Consider the following 22,619-nt stretch of genomic DNA (forward strand, 5'->3'; position numbering starts at 1 on the left):
GGATCTCCTGCATTGGAGGCAGATTCTTTACCAACTGAGTTATCAGGGAAGCCCCTACCAACAGGAAGTATGGGCTAAAAGTGTTCCTCTGTACTCCGTTTAAACATCACCTCCTCGTGGAGGCCTCCCCAGCCTGTTCCGTCTAATTGGGTCCCTCTGCCACCCTAGTGCTCTCCATCCCCTTAGGAGCACCTGTCATGGGGGTTCTGTTTTTTGAGGTGTGTTGCTGGTCTTCTCCTCTAGACAGCAGACCCCCAAGGGCAGGGTCATGTCAGCCCCTTCACCTCTGCAGACTCAGGATCTGGCCCAGGGCCTGGCACATAGTAGGTCTCTGTAAGTGTCTGTCAAATGACTCGACTTCACAATATCAAATGGTTCTAGATGAACCGCGATGTATGAATTAGCAGCATGGGTGGCATCGCCAGTTCCGAGAAAGTCATGAGAGGCAGTTCCTCTCCTCTCCCACAGACCATTTCCAGATTGAGAGGATGGTGGACCGAGGACTGTCCTGCCCTCTGCGGCATTTCTGCCAGGCTTGTGGTACACCTGTACGCACACGGGGATGAGGGCCTAGCCTAGGCTTCTTCCTCATCACCGCCTCACCTCCTGACCCTCCAAAGGCACCAGACTCCTTGAATGTGAGAACTGATGGGACCCCATAGATTCTGAAGACGGCTCCACAACACAGCTACCTGAGGGACATTTAAGAATACCACTCTGGGACCTGCCCTGCTGGTCCTGAAGTTAAGACGTCACCTTCCAACGCAGGGGCTGCAGGTTCAATCCCTGGTCAGGGAACTAAGATCCCACATGCCTCATGGCCAAAAAACCAGGACATAAAACAGAAGCAGTATTATAGCAAATCCAATAAAGACTTTAAAAATGGCCCACATCAAAAATATCGGTTAAAAAAAAGTAAATAAAATAAAAAGACCAACTTGTGGATCCTGCCAAGAGGTTAAGTCCTGACTCTGCCACACACTCTGTGAGCTTGGGGAAGTTAATTAACCTCTCTGTGCCTTGATTTATTCACTTGTAAAGTGGAAATAATAATAATCCCAACCTCAGAGGTTTGCTGTACGGATCAGTCAGCAATGTACGTAAAGCTCTTGGTGCGACACCTGACTCAGTAAATACTGGATAAACGTGGCTATTATTGTCTTGATGATCTCATCACTAGTTAGCGACTGACGTGGGGCGAGCATCCAAGCCTGCTGATGCTGGATCCAGTGTTCTTTCCAACACGTCACTCTGAATGTGCACACGGTCTTCCCTCTGAGGCCAGGCTCACACTCGGCAAAGTGGACATAGGGCCGCTGCCCCAGGTCCCTTGAGTCAAACTGAATGGAAGGGAGAAACTGGACCTGAGGATGAAGGACAGCTCTGACCCCCCGGGGAGCAGGCAGTTGGAGAATGTGGGGCTTCAGCAGGCAGCCTCTGAGTCCTTTGGGAAGCCCTTTGGCTGCTCCTGTTAGCATTTCATTATGGAAAAATTGGGAACCAAAAATAGATGTTCTTGAGGGGAGCTTAATCCTCAGGGCTTTGCAAAACAGCTGCTGGAGAGTTTCATGAATCAACCGCCAGGGGGCACTACCATCCCATGCAAGTGGTGGGCGGTTGGGCCAGAACTGGTGCATAAAAAGCCCAATACCTCTGCACAACCTCATGCCCCAGCCTGTCCTTTTCAGGACGCTATGGCTAGAGTCCTGGAAGATCACGCATCCCTGGTCCTCTTTGCAACTCAGCCCACCCCTCTCCTCCTCGGGGGCCTGTAAGAGCAGGGTCTTGCCTCTATTTTCCTGGCTTCTTCCCTTCACCTCATCACGCCCCCAGCCTATCCCCAGGCACAGCATAGCGCTAGACACATAGCAGGCGTGTGTTTAGCCACCTGATGTGAAGAACGGACTCATTTGACAAGACCCTGATGCTGGGAAAGACTGAAGGCGGGAGGAGAAGGGGACGACAGAGGATGAGATGGTTGGATGGCATCACCAACTCGATGGACATACTGCTACTGCTGCTAAGTCACGTCAGTCGTGTCCGACTCTGTGCGACCCCACAGACGGCAGCCCACCAGGCTCCCACCCCTGGGATTCTCCGGGCAACAATACTGGATTGGGTTGCCATTTTCTTCTCCAGTGCATGAAAGCGAAAAGTGAAAGTGAAGTCGCTCAGTTGTGTCTGACTCTTCACGACCCCATGGACTATAGCCTACCAGGCTCCTCCGTCCATGGGATTTCCCAGGCAAGAGTACTAGAGTGGGTTGCCATTGCCTTCTCCATCGATGGACATGAGTTTGGGTGAACTCCAGGAGTTGGTGATGGACAGGGAGGCCTGGTGTGCTGCACTCCATGGGGTCACAAAGAGTTGGACACAACTGAGCGACTGAACTGAACTGAACTGTTGGTTGGTAGATGGATGTGTGAAGTCCAGTGTCATTAATAAATTGTGGAAAGGAAACTGCCTATGCCCTGTGGGAATGGTGAGAGTGTGGAGTGATATGGATCAGGGAGAGGGTTACGGCTGATGGTTAGGGGGAGGGTCATGGCTATTTGGGAAAACAGGGTGGAAGGCTTAGGCAAGGAGTCAACAGAAGTAGCTCAGAGATCCGATAATGAGAGACTGCTCACTGCCCAGCTCGAATCCTTACCTCAAAGCCCCGGGCGGCAGCATCAGGATGCGGGGGTGATGAACTCAAGCAGCCCAGCACCACTTAGCTGAACTCCAGGTGGGCACCACTGGCCCCATGACCATCGTCAGCCTCTCCTGTCTTTGGAGTGGTTTGCAGCGGCCACCATTCAGGCTGGGAGCTCCCACAGGTGGCCTGGCCCCCGCTGCCTCCCTGTGGGTGAAGCTCCAAGCCTCAGCACCCTGAACCTGTAACGCATGTCAGTAGTCCACAAGTCTCACTCAAAGACCCTCAAGGATTTGAGAATCTCTGCCTGTAGCCAGTCATGTGTGTGCATGCTAAGTCACTCAGTCGTGTCCGACTCTTTGTGACCCTATGGACGGTAGCCTGCCAGGCTTCTCTGTCCATGGGATTCTCCAGGTAAGAATACTGGAGTGGGTTGCCATGCCCTCCTCCATGGGAGCTTCTTGACCCAGAGATGAACCATCATCTCCTGCATTGCAGACGGATTCTTTACCCACTGAGCCACCTGGGAATCCCCCAGCCTAGCATTTTGCATCCTAATTCTACCTGCCCAAAGGTCAGCCTCCTCTGGAAGACTTGATTTTCAGGTAGAATGAGGCTGCGTGGAAAGAACGTAGGATGGAAATCAGACTTGCCTTGGAATCCCAGTTCTCCACCCGTTAGTTGCCTATCAGAGGTGTGGTTTCCCTGACAGTTTCCTTAGCCTTCCTGAGACCCAGTTCATCACCCAGGACATGTTACTACCTTCTTGCAGAGGATCAGACAAAGAGGCAAATACCCAGTGTCAGCGTATAGCTCACACCTGGCTCAGTGAAGTGCCACTCACAGTTGTCACCGACACAGCAGTAAACAAGAGGCACGTGGGGCCCCAGCATCAGTGACCAACGGCGTGAGTGTGCAGAGGAGGCTGGAGGCCGGGTCCAGCCGGGAGGGGCGCGCACAGGGTGGGCTTGTCTGTGTGGAGGTGACCGAAGCCCAGAAGATGCAGCAAACTCAGTACCCCAGGAGGGAGGGGAAAAGGGGGTGGGGGGGTCATGCTCAGGAGTGGGGAGAAGGGGCAGCAGCGTGACTGACAGGCCGCACACCCCAGCGCACCTCCTGGGCTGAGAGCGTCCGCTTTCCCACCTCCAGCCACACTCCAGGCTCTGCCTCTCACCCTCCCCTCAGCTGCCCCTCTTCCGTCTCTTGGTTCCACCGCAGCCCAGCTTCCCTCAGTCGGTCTGCTGCACACGCTGCTTCACCCTTCGGCCGTGCTTTTCCAGATCTTTCCCGGCACCCTCTGCAGCTCCCACCTCTGCCTCCCACACCCCAGGGGCTTCCAGAACCTCAAGTCTGCAGGAGCCCCAAGTCCTCTAGTCCCCCTGGAGGGGCCACCCGAGAGCAGTGGGGTCACAGGCAGGACCTAGACAGAGCCAGGAGGAGGTCTTGGCAGGAACAAGGTCGCGGACCTGGCTGGTGGGCGGGCTTTGAAGTCCTGAGCAGAGACCCGAACAGTGCGGGTGAGGCCTGGGGTGAACTCAGCACATGATGGGCACGTGTGATCTTGGGCCTCAGGACTGGGTCTCCTGCTGGCAGTCTCCCATGTGAGGTCCTGGACGGGGGTGGGAGGGCGGCCGATGGAGGACCCCCAGTGACCCAAGGGGCAGGGACAGGGCAGCCGCGTGGGGACGAACAGAGGTGGGTAGTTTGGTCAGAGGGGCAGCTCCTTTATGCATTTTTTCCCTTTGGGCATCAGAGGAGGTGGTCCCCGGGAAGCCCTGTGAGGAGGGGCAGCTCAATGGGCCCTGCCCAGCCCACACTGGACACCAATACTCAGGGCCCGGCTTCTTCCCTTCACCCTCAGGCTTTCTGAGACTGTCCACACTGGTTTCCATCTGCTGCGGTGGTTGCCAGGGGAACCACTTACTATTTTTACATGTCCCCACATGACAAGCCTGTGGACAGGCGCAGATGTGGTGGGCCGAGGAGGGACCTGGGAAGCAATGATGCCCAGTGGGCTCTGGAGACCTTGATGGGAGGTAGGAGCTGCCATGAGGCCTCAGGAGTGGGTCTAGGATTCAGCTCTACATCCCTGGGGAGAGGCATGCCAAGGGGAGGGGTGCCCCAGGTGTGCGAACACCAATCCATTCTCTCACCTGTTCATCTAACACAGAAGGTGCTGTGTGGTGGGCCAGGTGGAGGAGAGAGCTGAGATCGGGGTGAGTGCATCTCAGCCTGGTGGAGAGATGGACAAACTAAACACAAATGCTTCCACAGGGTGCCATGGGTACCATCTTGGCAGAGAGGGATCCAGGAAAACTCCGTTGATGAGAGGACATCTCAGCCAGGATAAGGCTTTGCAGGTGATGCGGACAAGGGGTAAGAGCATTCCAGGTAGAGGGACCAGCCTGGGCAAGGGGCCAGGGGAGACTGTGAGTGAGGTACCTTCGGGAACTAAAGTCACTTCTGCAGTGTGGGCGAGGGTGGAAGCTGGGCAGGGCCCCAAAGCATTAGGCGGAGGTGGGGTGGGACAGCTGCATCACAGAGGTACCCCCAGGCACACCTGACATTAGGCCTCTGGCAGCAAGTGCCCTGGCAGGAGGTGGGGGAGGGGCACGACTCCCCATTGCCCTTGGCACTCTGGGGAATCTCCAGGGCTTCCGAGGAACCAGAGAGTCTGAGCTCTTGGAGGCAGATTCCATCAGTGGAGCTGGGTTACTGCTCATAGTTCTGGGCTGAGTAAACGAGTGTCCCAGGAAAGGGGAGACAGAGAGACAGAAAGTGCCATAGCTGGCCACCCTGATTTCTTCAACCCCAGCCTATTCCCAAGACCCCAGACACACAGTTAAAGGTTGCTCTCACCTCGGTCCATGATCCTTCCAGAAAGTTCAAGAGGCCATCGTCCTTAAGGTGGGGGTGGAAGGGGATGGACATGGGGAGATAAAGTAACACCACCCAGTGTCAGGAGTCCACTCTCACATACGTGCACACCTCATGCACACATGCAACCGAGCCTAATCCTAGAAGCCTTGTGAAACAGGTATTTTGGACCACCTCCCCCTCCATTTTAAAGGTTAGGAAACTGAGGCTCAGAGAAGCTGAATAACTCCTCCAGGATCATCCAGGTAGGAAGTCATGAAATCAGGATTCAAACCAGGTCAGTCTGATGCTAGACCCTATCTCTCCACAAGATGATTTACTCTACAATGTAACTTACAGCTGCTTGCCAGGCACCAAGCTAAGTACTGCAAACCAAACACAAGATACCATCTCATCTCCAAGAATCTAATGAGATAGATTACGTGGAGGAATGATCGCAGATTGTATTTTCCCAAAATGGCCCATTGCCCCCTGGAGCCAGGGTGGAACTCTGTATCTGCCTTGGCAAGTAGAAGTCACGCCATCTGGTGCTGAGGCTGGGTAATAAAAGGAGGCACAACCTGGCCACCACGCTGTGAGAAGTTACATGCGGAGAGGACTGGAACTCCTGCCGGCAGCCAGGCTCCCCATGGGCCCTGTGGTTCCCACTGCGCCCTCTCAGAGTTCCTCACACTCAATCTCTGAGTACTAAGAATAGTCGGTTCACACCACGGCCCCTGTGGTTCCCACTGCACTCTGTCAGAGTTCCTCACACACAATCTCTGAGCACCAAAAATAGCCAGTTCGTGCCACTAAGTTCTGGGAGTGATTTGTAAGCCATGGTCACTGGGATGAGAGGTTCGTAAACTGTAAAGTGCTGTACAACGGTCAGATGTAGTTAGTAAACCTAAGTTTGGCATAAGGGGACTGTGTCAACGTCTTCGGAAGTAAATTTTGTCTTAACCAGGGCTCTCCCCCGAAAGCAAAAATGGAGCAGGGGCTTGTGTGCAGGGACTCACGTTTTGGAAATGATCCATGGGTTTGGACAGTTCAAGGATGTGTTATGGGGGACTTTCATAGTGGTCCAGTGGTTAAGACTGGACTTCCGGTAGTGGAAGCATGGGTTTGATCCCTAGTCAGGGAACTAAGGTCCAGAGTGCTTCACAGTGCAGCAGAAAAAAAAATGTGCTATGGAGTGGATTCCCACTGTGCACAGCTGGGGCTCAGCATCTCCTAGGACCCTTGAAGACTGGGCCTCAGAGGGTGGGATTGGTCTACTGGTTTCAGCCCTGTTGGTGAAGGGCTGCCACCCAGATGTTAAGTCCTTGCACTTGCTGTTGGGAATGGCTCGGAGCAGCTTGCCTGGCCAAGAGCCGAGGGGAGAGCTGAATCCACACTGAGAGCTGACACCGCATGTGCTGGGCTGACACACTGTGAAGCGAAGCATAAGAAGTGAACAGCACGCTACAGCCTCAAGGCAGCGACTACGTCCACTGCTCCGGACAGAGGCCAGCAGGACCAACCTCTGCCTGGACGGCTTCCCCACCGGCCATGGGACAGCCTGCTCGCCTGTGCAGCTGCAGGCCCGCATGAGGCCTGGAAGCCACTGTCCCCCAGAAGCCTCTCTCTGCTGACAGAGCCCCGGCAGGCCATGCTTGCCAGAGCCTGGGGCTTTGAGGAGCGGCCTTTTGAAGGAAGTCAGTGTAGAGGGTGAGGCCGCTTTATTCAGACCCTTAAGTTTTTCTCCAGGAAGCTTATGAGGTGGTGAGCAGACGCCTGAAGGACACGGGGTGTGTGATTCTGGGGGTCATCTGTCCAAGCTGGGACCGGGCCAGGGTGCCCTCTGCACGATCCCACCTCTGGAAGCTGGCTTGCTTGTCACACCCCTCCGCCAGCTCCTCTGTGGGCGGGTCAGCTCCACAAATCTCCGTTATGGGACATTCAATACTTAACGGTCTGCCAAATGGAGAATGAGGTTCCCTGCTCCAGGGCCTTGCTTCCAGCTTGTCCAGCGTTAGGCCTCTTCATCCCGGTTATAGGCCAGGAGCCGGCTCCGCACCACCTGCAGGGGAGGCCTGGGTAGGCGGGAGCACACAGAGGGAGGAGGACCTGACTGTGCTCCCCCTGGGGGAGTGTGGAGGGGCTGCCGCTTGCTGGAGGAACTTAGATTTGGGGAAGGACTTCACGAATTACACCACCACCACCTAGCATAGGCCAGGAACTGAGTGTCCCCTCTGAGAGGTTGAACTTGAACCTGTGTGCTTAAGAGCCCAGCCCCCATCCACTCTCCCATCACCTTTCCTTTACCTTCACTTCTCCTAAGGCTTGCTTCCCTGGTGGCTCAGACAGTAAAAAATCCACCAGCAATATGGGAGACCCCGTTTCAGCTCCTGGGTTGGGAAGATCCCCTGGAGAAGGGAATGGCCACCCACGCCAGTATCATTGCCTGAAGAATCCCATGGACAGAGGAGCCTGGAGGGCTACCGTCCACAGGGTCTCAAAGAATCAGGGGCGACCTAGTGGCTCGCTTTTCACTTTCACACTCCTGGGTATTGATCATGGCTCCTTCCCTCCTGCTTCATTCCAGGGTGATGCATGACCTCCCCACTAGACCCGGGGTCCTCCGCTGGGAGGGGTCCTCACCTCAGAGGCTGGTGCAGCTCTGTCCCCCAGGTCTGCTTAGGACTGAGGGGTTTCCTGGGATGCGAGAGTTTCAGTGTAAAACCCAGAAAGTCCGGCAAGTTTGGCCACCCTAGACGCTTTCATGTTTGGAGGAGACAATCTCATCAAAAGGCAATTACAGGGGCTTCCCTGGTGGTCCAGTGGAAGACTAAGACTGAGTTCCCAGAGCACAGTGGGGGGCGGGGGGCGGGGGTGGGGTGGGGAGAGAGTTGCAGGTTCAATCCCTGGTCCGGCAACTAGATGCCACATACCATAGATGAAGGATCCTTAATGCCGCAACGGAGATCAAAGATCCTGCATGCCCCAACTAAGCCTTGGTGCAGCCAGTAAGTACATAAAAATGTTTTTAAAAACCCAGCAGTTACAAGGTGTGCGCTAAGCTCTACGGGACCCCAGAAGCGAAGGCTTCTTGGCAGAAGTGCATCCCGGCTGAGTCTTGTAAGAGGACATAAACCTTTAAAGTGAAAAAGACATGACAAGCAAATGTGGGAGAAGGGATAAATGGGGCAGCAGGCTTTGGGCCCCAGGGATGTGTGTGTCCTGTAGATGCCAGTGATGCAAATCCTCAGGCCAGGCTGTATCCCCTCCCCCAGCTGCACCTCTCCCTAACCCCACCACTAGGGCCCGTCTGAGGTGCCCAGACTTCTGTGTGCTCAGCCCTGACAGAGGCTTACCTGGAATCTGGTGATGAGACACAGTCTTATTCAGAGAAGACCCTTGCTGGAGTGTGGGAGGCGGTCTTTGAAGTGCAGAGTAGGGCAAGAGGCAGAATTGCCCCAGCAGTGGGGATCCTAAGACCCTGATGGGAAACTGTGCTGTGATGGAGGCGAGGGGGGGAGAGAGAAGTGGGGGAAACAGGAGTCCTGAAAAGTCCCCAGGGACTGGGCTTGGAGACCTCGCTCACCCTGCAGAGATTGGGCTCTAAGGAATGGAATCCTAATCCTTCCATTGCTTGGTGATGTTGGCAGTTGGTGGCACGTAATTAAAGGAAAGTCATCTCTCGGGGGTCCCCAAGGACTTGTAACCATTATTATTCATTCACACATCATCTGTTTCAGGGCAAAATGTCCCAGTACAGACCGCCTTGGCAACATGAACAACTTCTTGAATTCCAGGCCACAGAGTCCTGCCTGAAAAGTTTTAGATCCACTCCTCATGGATGGCCAGTAAGCTCCCAGCTTCTTGGCTGGGACCCAGGAGTCCGCCATTAGTCTGGACACACCAAAGAGTAAAGCAAAGGTCAAACCTGGACCTTGGTAAGGATGGGGATGAGTCCTCCTGGAGGTGACTGGTGAGGCAGTGCTCCTGAAAGTCCATCTGAGCCCAAGTGTATCACAGTCTCTAAGGGAGCTCATTGCAAATGCAGTTCCCATGTGGCATCCCAGGAATACTAAATGCTAAGCCTTGGGGGTGGGATATGGGAATCAGCATCTTCAACAGTCACCCTAGGAGAGTCTTCTGCTTAGTATAAAATTCTCTCTTGAGGGGTAAGTGCTATTTGTTTTAATAAAAGATGAAGTTTTGTGTCAAAGAAATTTGTCTCAAAAAAAAAAAAATCTCTGCTATAAAATTTCCAGGATGAGTCTAACGCAGAATTTCTCAACCTTGGCACAACTGGCATTTTGGACCAGACAATTCTTTGTTCTGGGCACTGTCCTGTGCATTGTAGGATGTTTAAAAACATCCCCCTACACTAGATACCAATAGCATCCTACAGCTGTAACAACCAACCTTTCAAAACAGCTCCAGACACTGCCAGAAGTCCCTTAAAGGAAAAATCCTACCCTCAAAAGAGTCTTTCCTTATGAAATCTGAGCTGAGTTCAGTGTGTTGCCTGTTCTTCACCGTCATTGGAATGACCTCCAGGCCAGGCCCTGCGCACATGGAACCCCCGCCCTCCTCACCACTTTCCAGCTGCAGGTGGAGCTGAAGCCAGTTCACATTGTCGTTCTCCTAGTTGTGGTGAAGAGCCAGGCCCTTTAATAGCTCCCTTTCCCCTTCTCCCTTGTGGCTTGTTCCCTGGTGGCTCAGATGATAAAGTGCAATGTGGGAGACCTGGGTTCGATCCCTGGGTTGGGAAGATCCCCTGGAGAAAGGCGCGGCAATCCACTCCAATGTTCTTGCCTGGAATACTCCATGGACAGAGGAACTTGGCGGGATAAGTCCATGGGGTCACAAAGAGCTGGACACTACTGAGCGACTAACAGTTTCAGCCTCCCCTTCTCCACCCTTCCTCCTGATGCACCTCCTTTCTGCCACATCTCATGGATGCCTCTGCTGCCTGGCCCCCTCGCTTGCCAGGGAGACAGAAAGCAGGCCAGCAGAGACAAGTGGTGCTAATGAGGCTCCAAGAAATGCCCTGCGGGGAAGAATTCTCCTTTTGCGAAAACAGGAAGTTTATTTTGGTGCTTAAAGTACACAGGGAAAAATAAAATAAAATAAAGTACACAGGGCCACAGTAGAAAATCTGACAAGTATGGAACAATATCAAGAAATAAAGGCCACTTGTAATTCCACTGCCCACGAAGCCCCCGCTGACACCTAGGAGGCGTTCCCCTTGGCCACCATGACCTCCCCGCTGGTGTGCAGGCAGGACACCTGGGTGAACAGGACACTTGACCAAGGGTGATGAGAGCCATTCAGCAGCGTTCCAGGTGACACACGTGCTCTATTCAGAGCTGGCGGTGACCAGAGGCTGCGAACGCCTGTTTTGCAGGAGATCTTGCGTTGGAGGGTCTCCCCGCCTCGCCTTCCCAGGGCCAAGCTCCTGCCGATCAGAACTCATCCTTTATGTCGAAGTGGGGCTGGTCTTCAGGCTTGAAGTCCAGGTTGGGGCTGCCATCCTCATTGAGGATTCTTCGGGCTGTATAGCCAACGATCGGGTATTTGGCTTTGTACACTCTGGTGAAGACATCATCCAGTGATTCCAGCTCTTCGGCCGTGAGGCCCGTCTTGGGGAGAAAAGCCCGAGAAACACAGGGTTGGGAATGAATGAATTGGACTTGGCCCTGGCCTCTCACACCTCCTCCCTGCTTTATTCTCCCCATATCCTTCAGGCAAGAAAAAAAAACCTCTCGAAAATCAAATCGCGGACAGCTGACTTTTTTTGTGTGCTCATGAGTGTTGGCGGGGAGGAGATGGGGGAAGCAGGGGCCACATCAGGTTTCGGGGTTTGATTGACAAGGGAATGAAAGGGTCCAGAGAGCTCCCAGGCGGTGCGGGGGGCGCCCTGTGCAGTCTGCAGCCACCTCCTCTCTGGAATGACTCTCACCGCTCTCTACCCTCCCCCCATTATAGATCTGCACACCCTCTCCACTCCACAATTTCTTAATTTGTTTCTGTAATGCTGTCACTCAAGAGTTTGACTCATCTGAGCGACACTGGAGTGAACGCCAGCCTTTCTGTTAGGATGATTGAGATGACCCTGAAATGGTCTTTGTTAAGGCTGTTGTCTCCTTCACAGAAATATGAGCATGGGGGAGCCTCTGCTTCATCCCCTGAGCGACCAGGAGTGGCTTGGGAAGTGGGTCTCAGAGATGAAGAGCAAAGCACCCAGGGGCTAGGGGTGGCGGGGGCAGACTGTAAGGGGGGTGGCACTGCCAAGGCAGGCGGGAGCCAGACTGTGAGGATCACTGAGCTTGATCACAAGTGCCCAAGAGTCTGGCCTTGACTCTGCAGGCAGTGGGGAGCCATGGAGGATCCTTGAGCAGGAACATTAACAGCGAGATCTCTACTTTAAGAAAACAACCGGCTATCAGAGGGAATGGACTGGAATGTGAACCGACTAGTTAGGAAGCTTTGCTATTGCCCAGGGGCATGTGTGTCAGGGGGAAGGCCATGGCCAAGGAGGTGGGGCACTCTGACAGAGGCTCAAAATCTGGCTCACGGTGTCATGGGTGAGGTCTGCAGGGTCCAGGGACATCTTGGCCACCCCTCTGGTGGAGTCTTTCCCGGTCAAAGCGTTGTAGGGGGCTCCTCGTCCATAAAACTCTGCAGTGGGGAGGACAGAAGAGGATATGAGCGGGTGTGCACAGAGCAGCTAGGAGGGGGTGTGGGGGGGCTTCCAATAACCCCCCCAATCTTAGAGAGACCCCGGCCTGAGAGGAGGGTCGGCAGTGAGGAGAGGAAGTCCAACAAGCCACCCCAGCCATCTGCTTGAGTCCCACAGTTAAGAATATGGAATAAATCATACATGCTGGGCCAACAGTTAACTTTTTTAAAAATATAAGATGAAAACAATCTCTTAAAAATATCTAAAATGTAAACAAGAGGAATGTTCTGTCTGCCTAAATGCTCATGGAAGCCAAGTCTATTTCCATACGTCTTTGGTTTGGTATCAAATAAACAACAAACCATTACAAGACAGCTTCCGTGATATCAGCTATGGTTTCCATCACAGAAAACACGAAAGGGCATTAAAGAGCTCTACAATGTTCCATGATCTCAACCCTTTGCTAAGTAAAGGGTTTTTGCTAAGGCAAATCATCCAGTTTGACTCTGACTCTAGAGGCAACAGGGAGCCACAGAAGACTTTTGAGCAGGAGCATGATACTGTTAGAGAAACACCGCTGAAGCACAGCACTGACAAAGGCAATGCGCTCAGGGACTTCCCGGGCAGTCTAGCGAGGGTTTGATCCCTGGTCGGGGAATTGAGATTTTGCAGGCCACACAACACAGCCAAAAAGAAAAAAAAAAAAATTATGAACTCACTCTGGAGGGAAAGGACTTGCCCGTATTCCCTCTGCTCCCTCACCCCTAGAGCGCCCACTTTGGCCACCATGCCCCCCAGAGGTAAGGGTTCATGAAAGCAAGCCACTTACCCTTTCCAGAAGTGACATCGAACACCACCCCCTTGACTGCCATGTAGATGGGCTGATCTTCCTAGGAAGCAAGAGGGAAGGTATGAGGAGGAAGCAGAGAGCTCTGCTCTTTTGGCTCAAGTCAGTAAAGTCTCTTCCCATCACGGGCAGTGCAGGGGGCGGTGGGTGAAGTTACAAAGCTGCCGCTGTCAGCCAGTCCTCAGCCAGCATATGACCCTATCTGCAGAAGCACGCCCACTCACAAAACCTGGGAAAAGTGACGAAGCTTCATGACAAGTCTATGGCAATACCTTTCTTTTAAAGAAAAATCAGGAGCTGAAGCAGCTCTATTCAGATAAAAATTCAAAAGAATATTGAAGTTACTTAAATCGGTTTAAATTTCCTCTCATTTTCACCACATGTGGATGTAATCAGTGCAAATGAGCTACGATATGTTTTGCTTCTTATAGGTAATATTAGTTCATACAAACATTGTCATGTGTTGAAATAACCAAAACAGCTGTCACTTAAACAGCTCTATCGTATTTTAGTTATGCTGTACCTGTTTGTTTACTATTCTTCTATTTTGGCTTATCTGGATGGTTTCCAATTCCTTAGAACCATAATGGCAGCATTACGAACACCTTTCAAGTTACTTTCTAATGTGTTGAGCTATCTCCTTGAGGCCTATTTCAATATATCGAATTCTGGGGCCCAAGTAGATGAGCAACATAATCACTTTTTATATTTTACCAGCTTGTCCTTCAAAAAGCCATCTATGGTGCTAGAAATATACAAGCAATGCCGTTTCCTTGCAGCTGTAACCATGGGTTTTACATTTTACTTTTTGCTGTATTTGTGGGTATTCAAAAGGAAGGACAGAAAATAAAATGTAGTTCCTAAGTGACAGGTAAGGACTCTGGAGGAATTTTAAGTTAAAAACAGATATTGTATATTAACACATATATGTGGAATCTAGAAAAACAGAACATGCTAAGTCTCTTCAGTCGTGTCCGACTCTGCGTCCCTTTGGACTGTAGCCTGCCAGGCTCCTCTGTCCATGAGGATTCTGCAGGCAAGAATACTGGAGTGGGTTGTATGCCCTCCTCCAGGGGATCTTCCTGACCCAGGGATCGAACCCGCATCTCTTGTGTTTCCTGCGCTGGCAGGCCAGTTCTTTACCACTAGTGCCACTTGGGAAGCCCCCAGGACACAGTAGGTTCTGTGAAAGACCCCAGCAGCTGGGACCCCTGTCTTTCGAGATCTCCAATCTGAAGCGTCCACCGAAGATTCTGTGCAGCTCCCTGCCGGGAGTCCGAGCTCTCAGCACAAAGTGCACCGCAGAGTCTGGGACAGGAGGGTCTGCCCTGGCTCTCATCCAAAATGATTATCATACAAATGAGACTCATCGCTAGATGTTTCGGAGAGACTTGTTTACAAGGTCCACCATCCCACAGCAGAAACTCTTGGGGGTCAGATGTGTTTTGCAATTCAGAATTTGTCAGATTTAGAAAGGTGTCATGAGGCACATACCAGAACACCTACGGGGGTCTGAGGAAGCACCCTGTCATCAAGGATATCAGCATTTCACAGTAAAGCATAAAGGTGAATAGTCACACTAAGTAGGATAAATAAAGTCTATAAATAGACTTGTGTAGCTCCAGCAAGGTTCCATTACGAAAAGCGTTCAGATCAGGCAGGGTTTCGCTGTCAAATGATATTAAAAAAAACCTTCTGCTTTCCAAAGCTCCTTTTCTTCGATTTCTGAACTGCATAAGAGGATTACGGGTCTGTTATACAGCCTCTTGTTTGTATCTTTAATAATAAACTAATAATAATATTAATACCAGCTAAGATTGCCTAAGGTTTACTGTGCTAAGACTACTCCAGGCCTCAGCTAAGCACTTTGCACACCACCATCTCATTTAATTCTCACAAAACCCCCACACAGAATAGGAACTCTTATTATAGCCAATATGATGGCCAGTTTTATGTGTCAATTTGGATCGGTGACAGTATCCTTATTCAGTACTTATCTAGGTATTGTACAGAGGTATTAATGTAGACGCGATTAATATATACAACTGTTGACTCTGTGTACAGAAGATTATCCTGGATAATCTAGGTGAGCCTGATACTATCAGTTGAAAGGCCTTAAGAGCCTTTGAGGCTTCCCTGAGGAGGAAGAAATATACCACCAATGGACTGCAGGATCTGTTCCTGCCCAGAGGTTTCTCGCCAGCCCTTTCTGACACCCTGACCTACTCAATTCAGACTTACCTAGCCAGCCTGCATGATCACATAAACCAATTCTTGCAATTAAAAAAAAAAATATATATATATATATATATAGGGACTTCCCTGGTGGTCCAGTGGTTAGGAATCCAAGCTTCCACTGCAGGGGGCATGGATTTGCTCCCTGGTTGGGGAACTAAGATCGTGCATGCCATGTGGTGCAGCCAGTATATATATATATATATACAACAGATACACACACATACATACGTAGATAATTTTTTAAACTGGTTCTGTTTCTGATGGAACCCTGACTGATAACAAGTATCACAGATAAAAAAAAAATTGAGACTTTAGCTATTTGCTCAAAGGGACTCAAATCCAGATATGATTCAAACGTCTAATGCTCTAATGAGCATTATACAAACAGTTAACACTTCTGAGAGTGAAAGGCGATGCTATTAATAATTATCCCGGGACAATAGGCATAAACCAGAACCACCCAGGGCAAACCTCAGCACAAGGCAGTTAAAACCAGCTGCACTGACCTGCCTCTTTCCCCTCTTACTACAGACATCCTCTCCGCTCCATACCCGAAACAGTTATTCCCTTAACCTGCTTCCATCTCAAGTTTCCCTCTCTCTTTCCCACAGCTGAGCATCCATCAATAATACCTGCATAAAAAACCAAGGGTCTTTATCTTGCAGCCTAGGCATGGCTGCTGGATATGACAGCCACTTAGAACTCTTTCTTCCCTTGGGTTCTGTGCTGGGGGTCCCTAGGATCACCCCTAGATTTGGAGATTCATGAGAAGGACTCAGAGAATTTGGCAGAGTTGGACTCAGAGCTAGTTTATTACAGCAATGTCGCAAGGATACACAGCTGGATCTTAAGGGGAAAGGACACAGAAGGAGCCTAGAGGAATCTACCTGTGGACTTTCTTAGGCTGGCCCTCCCAAGAGGGGGTCAACAGAGCATGTTCTTTCCCTGCAACAAAATGCAGTAACTCATGTATGTTTCTGCCCAGGGAAGCCCTGGAGAGCTTCAGAGCCCAAGGTCTTTACTGGGGGTCCGCCATGCAAGCCCTGTCTGCCCAGCACTGTTCAACATGAACACACAGTTTGTACAAAGAGCCCAGACTGAGCCCCCTTTATCTGTTAGGGAGGTGCAGAACACCCTGGAAATCCAGACACCAAGCCAAGAGCCACTCTTGCAAGCGGGCCTATCTAAGGATGGCAGGCCTGCAATGTTAACTCTTCCCTGCACAGATTCCCTGTTGCTCCAAACGGGGGTCCTTTAACATCCTGCCACATCTTCATCACCCTCCTTTCGCATTCTCAGTAGCACCATTGCCTAGGGCCCAGGTTTCTAAGTCCCTCTTGTGAACCTAGGCCCGCTAAGGCTACTAAACTTGGGGGTTAGGGAGCCCACAGCAGAGGGTTTTAATGAGAGAATATTAGGTTGCTTCCTTCTTCTACCACTATCCGGTGGCATGCCTCCCTTTGCTCACAGTATAAAAGCAGGAGGTTGATTCCTATCTGCTCTGAAACGCTATCCTTCCCTGATTTCCCCACCTAACTCTTCCCCATCTCCTGACCTAATTCCAGCCCCCATGGTCCCCCTCCTGGGCAGCACCCTGTTCGCAGGCTCCACAGCCATCACACTGGGCCCCACCAACCAGAATGGTCAGGTGACTGTGAGCGGTATCCTGGAGTGCTGACCGGCTGACGGGGTGGGATATCTCTGTTTCTAACCTTGGATCTCCCCCTCTGCCGGCTCCCACAGCTCTGGTCTAGCCCCAAGAGCACCAGTACTAAAAGCCAGTTTGCGGAGTCCGGGAATACGGAGGCTGATAGACAGAAGAGCAGGGAGAGCCTGGAGCACCCCTGGGCCTGCCCCCACGCCCGCCTAGCCCAGGGGCAGGCCTTGCTGCCCCCTCTCCCTCCCCGGGAGGAGGCAAAACTGTCCCCAACTGATGCTCACACTGAAAACAAAAAAGTTTCTCCGTTTCCTGTACTGACTGAGAGTCAAAATGCGTCTCAAGGAAAGAGAGAGAGGGAGAGGCGCGGGGTGGCTGTTCCGGCCCGGGAAGCCGGGAGCCAGGCGCCCCGACGGCTGGGGACCTCCCCGTGCCCCCAGGCGGCGATCAGGCCTGGACAGAGGGGTCCGGGCAGGCCTCGCGCCCCGCTCGGGGCCGGGACTCCGGGAGGAGGCGCTCCCCGAGGCCTGCGCCTGGCCCCCCGCACCCCGAGATCTCTCCCGCGCTCCGCGGCCTCCCGGGGGTTCTCTGCCCCCGTCTCCGCTTGGCTAGACTCGGCCCAGTCCCCCGGCCCGCGCTCACCTCCTCCCCGCCGTAGCGGGCCAGTTCCTCCTCCGTGAAGAGCCGCACCGGGGGACCTCGCTCGGCGGGACGCGGCGCCTGCCCGGCCCGGGCTGTGGGGAGCCCCGCGGCCAGCGCCACGATCAGGGCCAACGCGACCAGCCGCCGCCCGGGCGCGGGGCCCGCCATGGTGAGCGCGCCGAGCCGGGCCAGGGGCGGCCTGGGCGGCGGAGCCCGAGCGCGCCCGCCCCGCGGCCCCGGAGCCCCGCCCCCGCGCGCGCCGGCCCAGTGGCCGGGAGGCCCGCGAGCCTGGAGCCGACAGCCGGACTCCGTGCCTCCCGCGGCGGCGTCCCGCGCTCCGCCACCCGGACCGGAAACTTGGAGCTGGGATGCTGGGGTCTACAAACTACAGACTGAAAATTTCGCCAAAGCGTGGCACGTGTCGCAGCAGTCCCTTGTGTTAAGATTACAGGGTTGACTCAGCCCAGCATTCCAGCACCGAGGAAGATGTATTTATAACCTAGGACCCCAACTTTCTAAATTCATTTTTACTTTGGGCTGATTTTTTTCTTCCCAGTTGTGTTTAAATTTCGGGTCTCCAAAGGATTTTTGCAAAGGTGGGGCACATCAAAGCCATACCCTGAAATAATAATAGCTAACATGGGAAATAGATGGGGAAACAGTGGAAACAGTGGCTGACTTTATTTTGGGGGGCTCCAAAATCATTGTTGATGGTGATTGCAGCCATGAAATTAAAAGACGCTTACTCCTTGGAAGGAAAGTTATGACCAACCTAGATAGCATATTCAAAAGCAGGGACATTACCTTGCCAACAAAGGTCCATCTAGTCAAGGCTATGGTTTTTCCAGTGGTCATGTATGGATGTGAGAGTTGGACTGTGAAGAAAGCTGAGTGCTGAAGAATTGATGGTTTTGAACTGTGGTGTTGGAGAAGACTCTTGAGAGTCCCTTGGACTGCAAGGAGATCTAACCAATCCATCCTAAAGGAGATCAGTCCTGGGTGTTCTTTGGAAGGACTGATGCTGAGGCTGAAACTCCAATACTTTGGCCACCTCATGTGAAGAGTTGACTCATTGGAAAAGACTCTGATGCTGGGAGGGATTGGGGGCAGGAGAATGGGACAACAAAGGATGAGATGGCTGGATGTCATTACTGACTTGATGGACGTGAGTCTGAGTGAACTCTGGGAGTCGGTGATGGACAGGGAGGCCTGGCATGCTGTAGTTCATGCAGTTGCAAAGAGTCGGACACGACTGAGTGACTGAACTGAACTGAACTGAACATTTGGGTGTCTTCATTAATTTATTCAGCAAATGCTTTTTGAGGGTTTCCACATACCAGGTCACTGGAGACACATTGCTGAAGAAGGCAGATCCAAGCCCAGCAGAGTCTATGTTCTATGGGTGAAATAGACAAAAGTAGTGTGAGGTGGTGATGGATGCTATAGAGGGGGGGAAAATGGGCAACTGAATACGGAGCGTTGGGAATTGGGATTTTAAATAGGCTGAGGGGGGAAAGCCCCAGGGAAGACGGTATTTGTATAAACGTCTAGAGGACATATGCTCAGATGGTAAAGAATCCACCTGCAATGCAGGAGACCTGGGTTTGATCCCTGGGTGGGGAAAATCCCCTGGCAAGGAAATGGCAACCCACTCCAGTATTCTTACCTGGAGAATTCCATGGACAGAGGAGCCTGGCAGGCTACAGTCCATGGGGTCGCAAAGAGTCGGACACGACTGAGGAACACACATACGCACTATGGGAAATGAGGGAGGTAGCTCGGGGGCGCGGGGAGCAATCCTTACAAAGGGGAAACTACAGAAATGCTGAGGAAGGAGAGTGTCCTGCTTGTTAGAGGTACAGCAAGGAGGGAAGAAGGGTAGACGGTGAGGTTGAGGGGTAAGGGGGTACAGGGAGCTGGAGGCAAGGGGCAGATCTTGTGGGGCCTCACAGCTTTTTTTTTTTTTTTAATGACTTTGGCTTTTAGGCTGAGTGAATGGAACAGAGGAATGAGTTAAAATGTTTATGGAATGACTTTGACTCCTGTGGGGAGAAAAGACAGAAGTGGAAGCTACTGTTATAATCCAGGCGAGAGATGATGGTGCTTTGGCCCATCAAGGGAGGTGATGAGAAGTGGGTGGATCACGGATTTGTTTTGCATGTGTGGCTCACAAGATTTGCTGACAGATGAGACATGGGGTCTGAGAGACAGAGAGGAGCCAAGGATGACCCCAAGGGTTTTTGGCCTGGGCAGCTGAAGGATGGAGTCTCCACTTATTGAGATAAGGAGAGACAGTAGGAGGAGCAGGTTTGGGTGAAGATCAAGATCAGGCTTGTTCACTCTGAGAACACTTAGACAGCCAGGTGGAAGTATCAAATAGGCCGTTGGCTGTATGAATCTGGAATTAGAGGGAGAGCTCAGGCAAGAGAGGGAAAATTTGGAACCCTTGGCATTTAGTTTGTATTTAAAGCCACGGAATGAATGAGATCATCAGGAAGGGCATGTCGATTGAAAAGAGGCAGGAACAAGGACTGAGTTCTTGAGGCTTGCCAACATTTTGTGGTTGGGAGAACCAGCCACCAAAGATGGGCGTGCTGTGTACTAAGCACTTTTACGTGTATTAGCTCATTTAATCCTCACTGTAACTCTATGAAGCTCCTCTGTCCATGGGATTTCTCAGGCAAAAATACTAGAGTGAGTTGCCATTTTCTTCTCCAGGGCATCTTCCAGACCCAGGAATCAAACCAGGGTTTCCTGCATTGCAGGCAGATTCTTTACTGACTGAGCTACGAGGGAATCCTATTCCATGTAGTAAGTAAGAGCTGTTATTATCACCCATTTTACAAATGATGAAACTTAACTGCACAGACGTTAAGTGCCTTGCTCAATGTCACATAGTAGGTGGAAGAGCTAAGATTCAAGCACTGGCCCTATGTCCCAGAGTCTGCCCCTGACCACCCGTCTATACTTCCCTTCCCTGATTGTACCAAGTTCTCAGCCCTGTACTTCTCCAACAGAGTGGACTTTGATTACAGAGCAGCCTAAACAAGACCTGTCCACAAACCATCTGAATCTTAATTTCCACATCAGTAACATACCAGCCTACCTCCTAGATAGGACTGTGCTGAAACTAAAAGTGATGCAGGTGTGAAAAGCTGCGTAAGCTGTGCAATATCCACGTTACACCGTGTCACCAGGTCTCCAGGTAGGAAGAGGCCCTGCTAAGCCCTTAGAATATCACCCCTTTCCTGATGCATCCTGTTCCTTGGCATACAGGGTGCAGCATCTCTACTTGAGCCCTTTTCTCTCCCTACAGTTGTGTTGTTAGGAACTGCTTTGGGCCCAAGGAAACTCCCTATAATTTCTACTGATCAGATCTAGCTTCCCCGTCCCAGAGACGCTGAGTGTGAGTCTGTAATGGAATAGCATGTTCACATGCCCTTGGATTTCTCCAGGCCTCCTCCTGATGGCTCTTCCCAGATTGAAGAGATTTCTACTTGAAATTCAAGAGATTTCTACTTGAACCCAGATTTGTTTTCCCAAACGAATCAGTTACCTTCAAGGAAAACAGAAACTACGCTATGGCTGTGCTGTAGGGAGTTGGTTATATAGGTGATGGAAGAGGCTAAGAAGCAACCCTGAGGGAGCCCAGAGATTAGCAAAACAGGAAGATTGGTAACATCCGGGAGTGTTTCAGAGCTTAGGAGCCTGGGTCACCTGACTGAAGCTAGAACCACACACACACACACACACACACAACGTTTGCCTCGGGGCTAGAGCTGTGGAAGGGAAGCTGCTAGGGCAGAGCACAAGGGAAAGAAAAACCGTGGCTTCCCATTTGCCCAGTTCTGCTCCAGGCTTCCAGCAGAGCTTCCTCTTGGCTGAGCCCAGTGGAAACCCAGCCTTCAGGACCAGTCCCTGTAACCCAGAGCAGGAGAGGCAAGAATGGGATCTGAGAGCAAATAAGCCCAGGATCAGCCCAACCCAGCCTCCACCGACCTGGCTTCTACCCGCTCATCTTGTTACCAAGTCCAAGCTCTCTTGGCTCACCGCACGATAGGCCAATGAATCTGAGAGACCAGAGATTGAGGCATGGAAGAGACTTTAATCAGGGAGCCAGCAGACCGAGAAGATAGCAGGCTAGCACCTCAAGATAACCATCTTATTGGGGTCTGGATGCCAGGTTCTTTTGTAGATCAGAGAGAAGTGTCAGGTGGGTGTATGCTCCTCAGTTCTGTCTCGTCACAACAAAGATTTGGAGTGACGGAAATTAAAGCCCCCCTCGGCGTGTCACAGCTCTCGGGTCTTGGACAGACTGTGTTATAGCTCTCAGGTCTCACACGGACCATGTTATGGCTCTTAGACAAATCAGTGTTACAGCTCTATTTTATTTAGATAATAGCAGGAAAATCCATCTTCGAGGCGTGATGGCACGTCGATCCAAAGATGCAAAGAGAAGAATGCTCCAGTGCGCAGGAGAGAGAGAGAAAGAAAAAGTGTATGCACGCAGGGACGGGGTGGGAGTGGGGGGAGAGAGAGCCCTTTGGCTCCTCTTTTTATATGTTTTTTTCTTCCCCCTGGGCCTGCCCTATGCAAATTGGGCTTAGCCAGGACTGCTGTTCTGCCTGTCCGGTCCTCGGACCTTCCTTTGACTTTCCTTTGTTCTATTTTCGCAGGCTTTTCCCTTCCTTGTCTTTTAGCCACCGCCATTTTGGACTCCTCCTATTCTAACTACCTAACAGAAAGAAGCAATGAGGAACTAAAGTCAAAAGGCAGAACAGAGAGGGAGAGGCAATGGGGCAGTAAAGTGAAAGGGCTCAGTTCAGTTCAGTTCAGTCGCTCAGTCGTGTCCGACTGTTTGCAACCCCATGAATCGCAGCACGCCAGGCCTCCCTGTCCATCACCAACTCCCGGAGTTCACTCAGACTCACGTCCATCGAGTCAGTGATGCCATCCAGCCATCTCATCCTCTGTCGTCCCCTTCTCCTCCTGCCCCCAATCCCTCTCAGCATCAGAGTCTTTTCCAATGAGTCAACTCTTCCCATGAGGTGGCCAAAGTACTGGAGTTTCA

At 51.9% G+C, this 22,619-nt stretch overlaps 1 protein-coding gene across 1 annotated transcript; it reads right to left on the reverse strand.

Annotated features, from left to right (window-relative positions):
* Positions 1-10,545: 10,545 nt before the first annotated feature.
* On the reverse strand, positions 10,546-17,722 carry NENF (neudesin neurotrophic factor). Its single transcript, XM_052653845.1, has 4 exons — positions 17,549-17,722; positions 12,994-13,054; positions 12,060-12,163; positions 10,546-11,124 (listed from the first exon to the last, which is right to left on the reverse strand). The coding sequence occupies exons 1-4, from the start codon at positions 17,714-17,716 to the stop codon at positions 10,948-10,950; spliced, it is 510 nt and encodes a 169-aa protein (XP_052509805.1). The 5' UTR covers positions 17,717-17,722; the 3' UTR covers positions 10,546-10,947.
* Positions 17,723-22,619: the final 4,897 nt, after the last annotated feature.

This window comes from Budorcas taxicolor, chromosome 16, assembly GCF_023091745.1.
Source record: "Budorcas taxicolor isolate Tak-1 chromosome 16, Takin1.1, whole genome shotgun sequence".
Lineage (NCBI taxonomy): Eukaryota > Metazoa > Chordata > Mammalia > Artiodactyla > Bovidae > Budorcas > Budorcas taxicolor.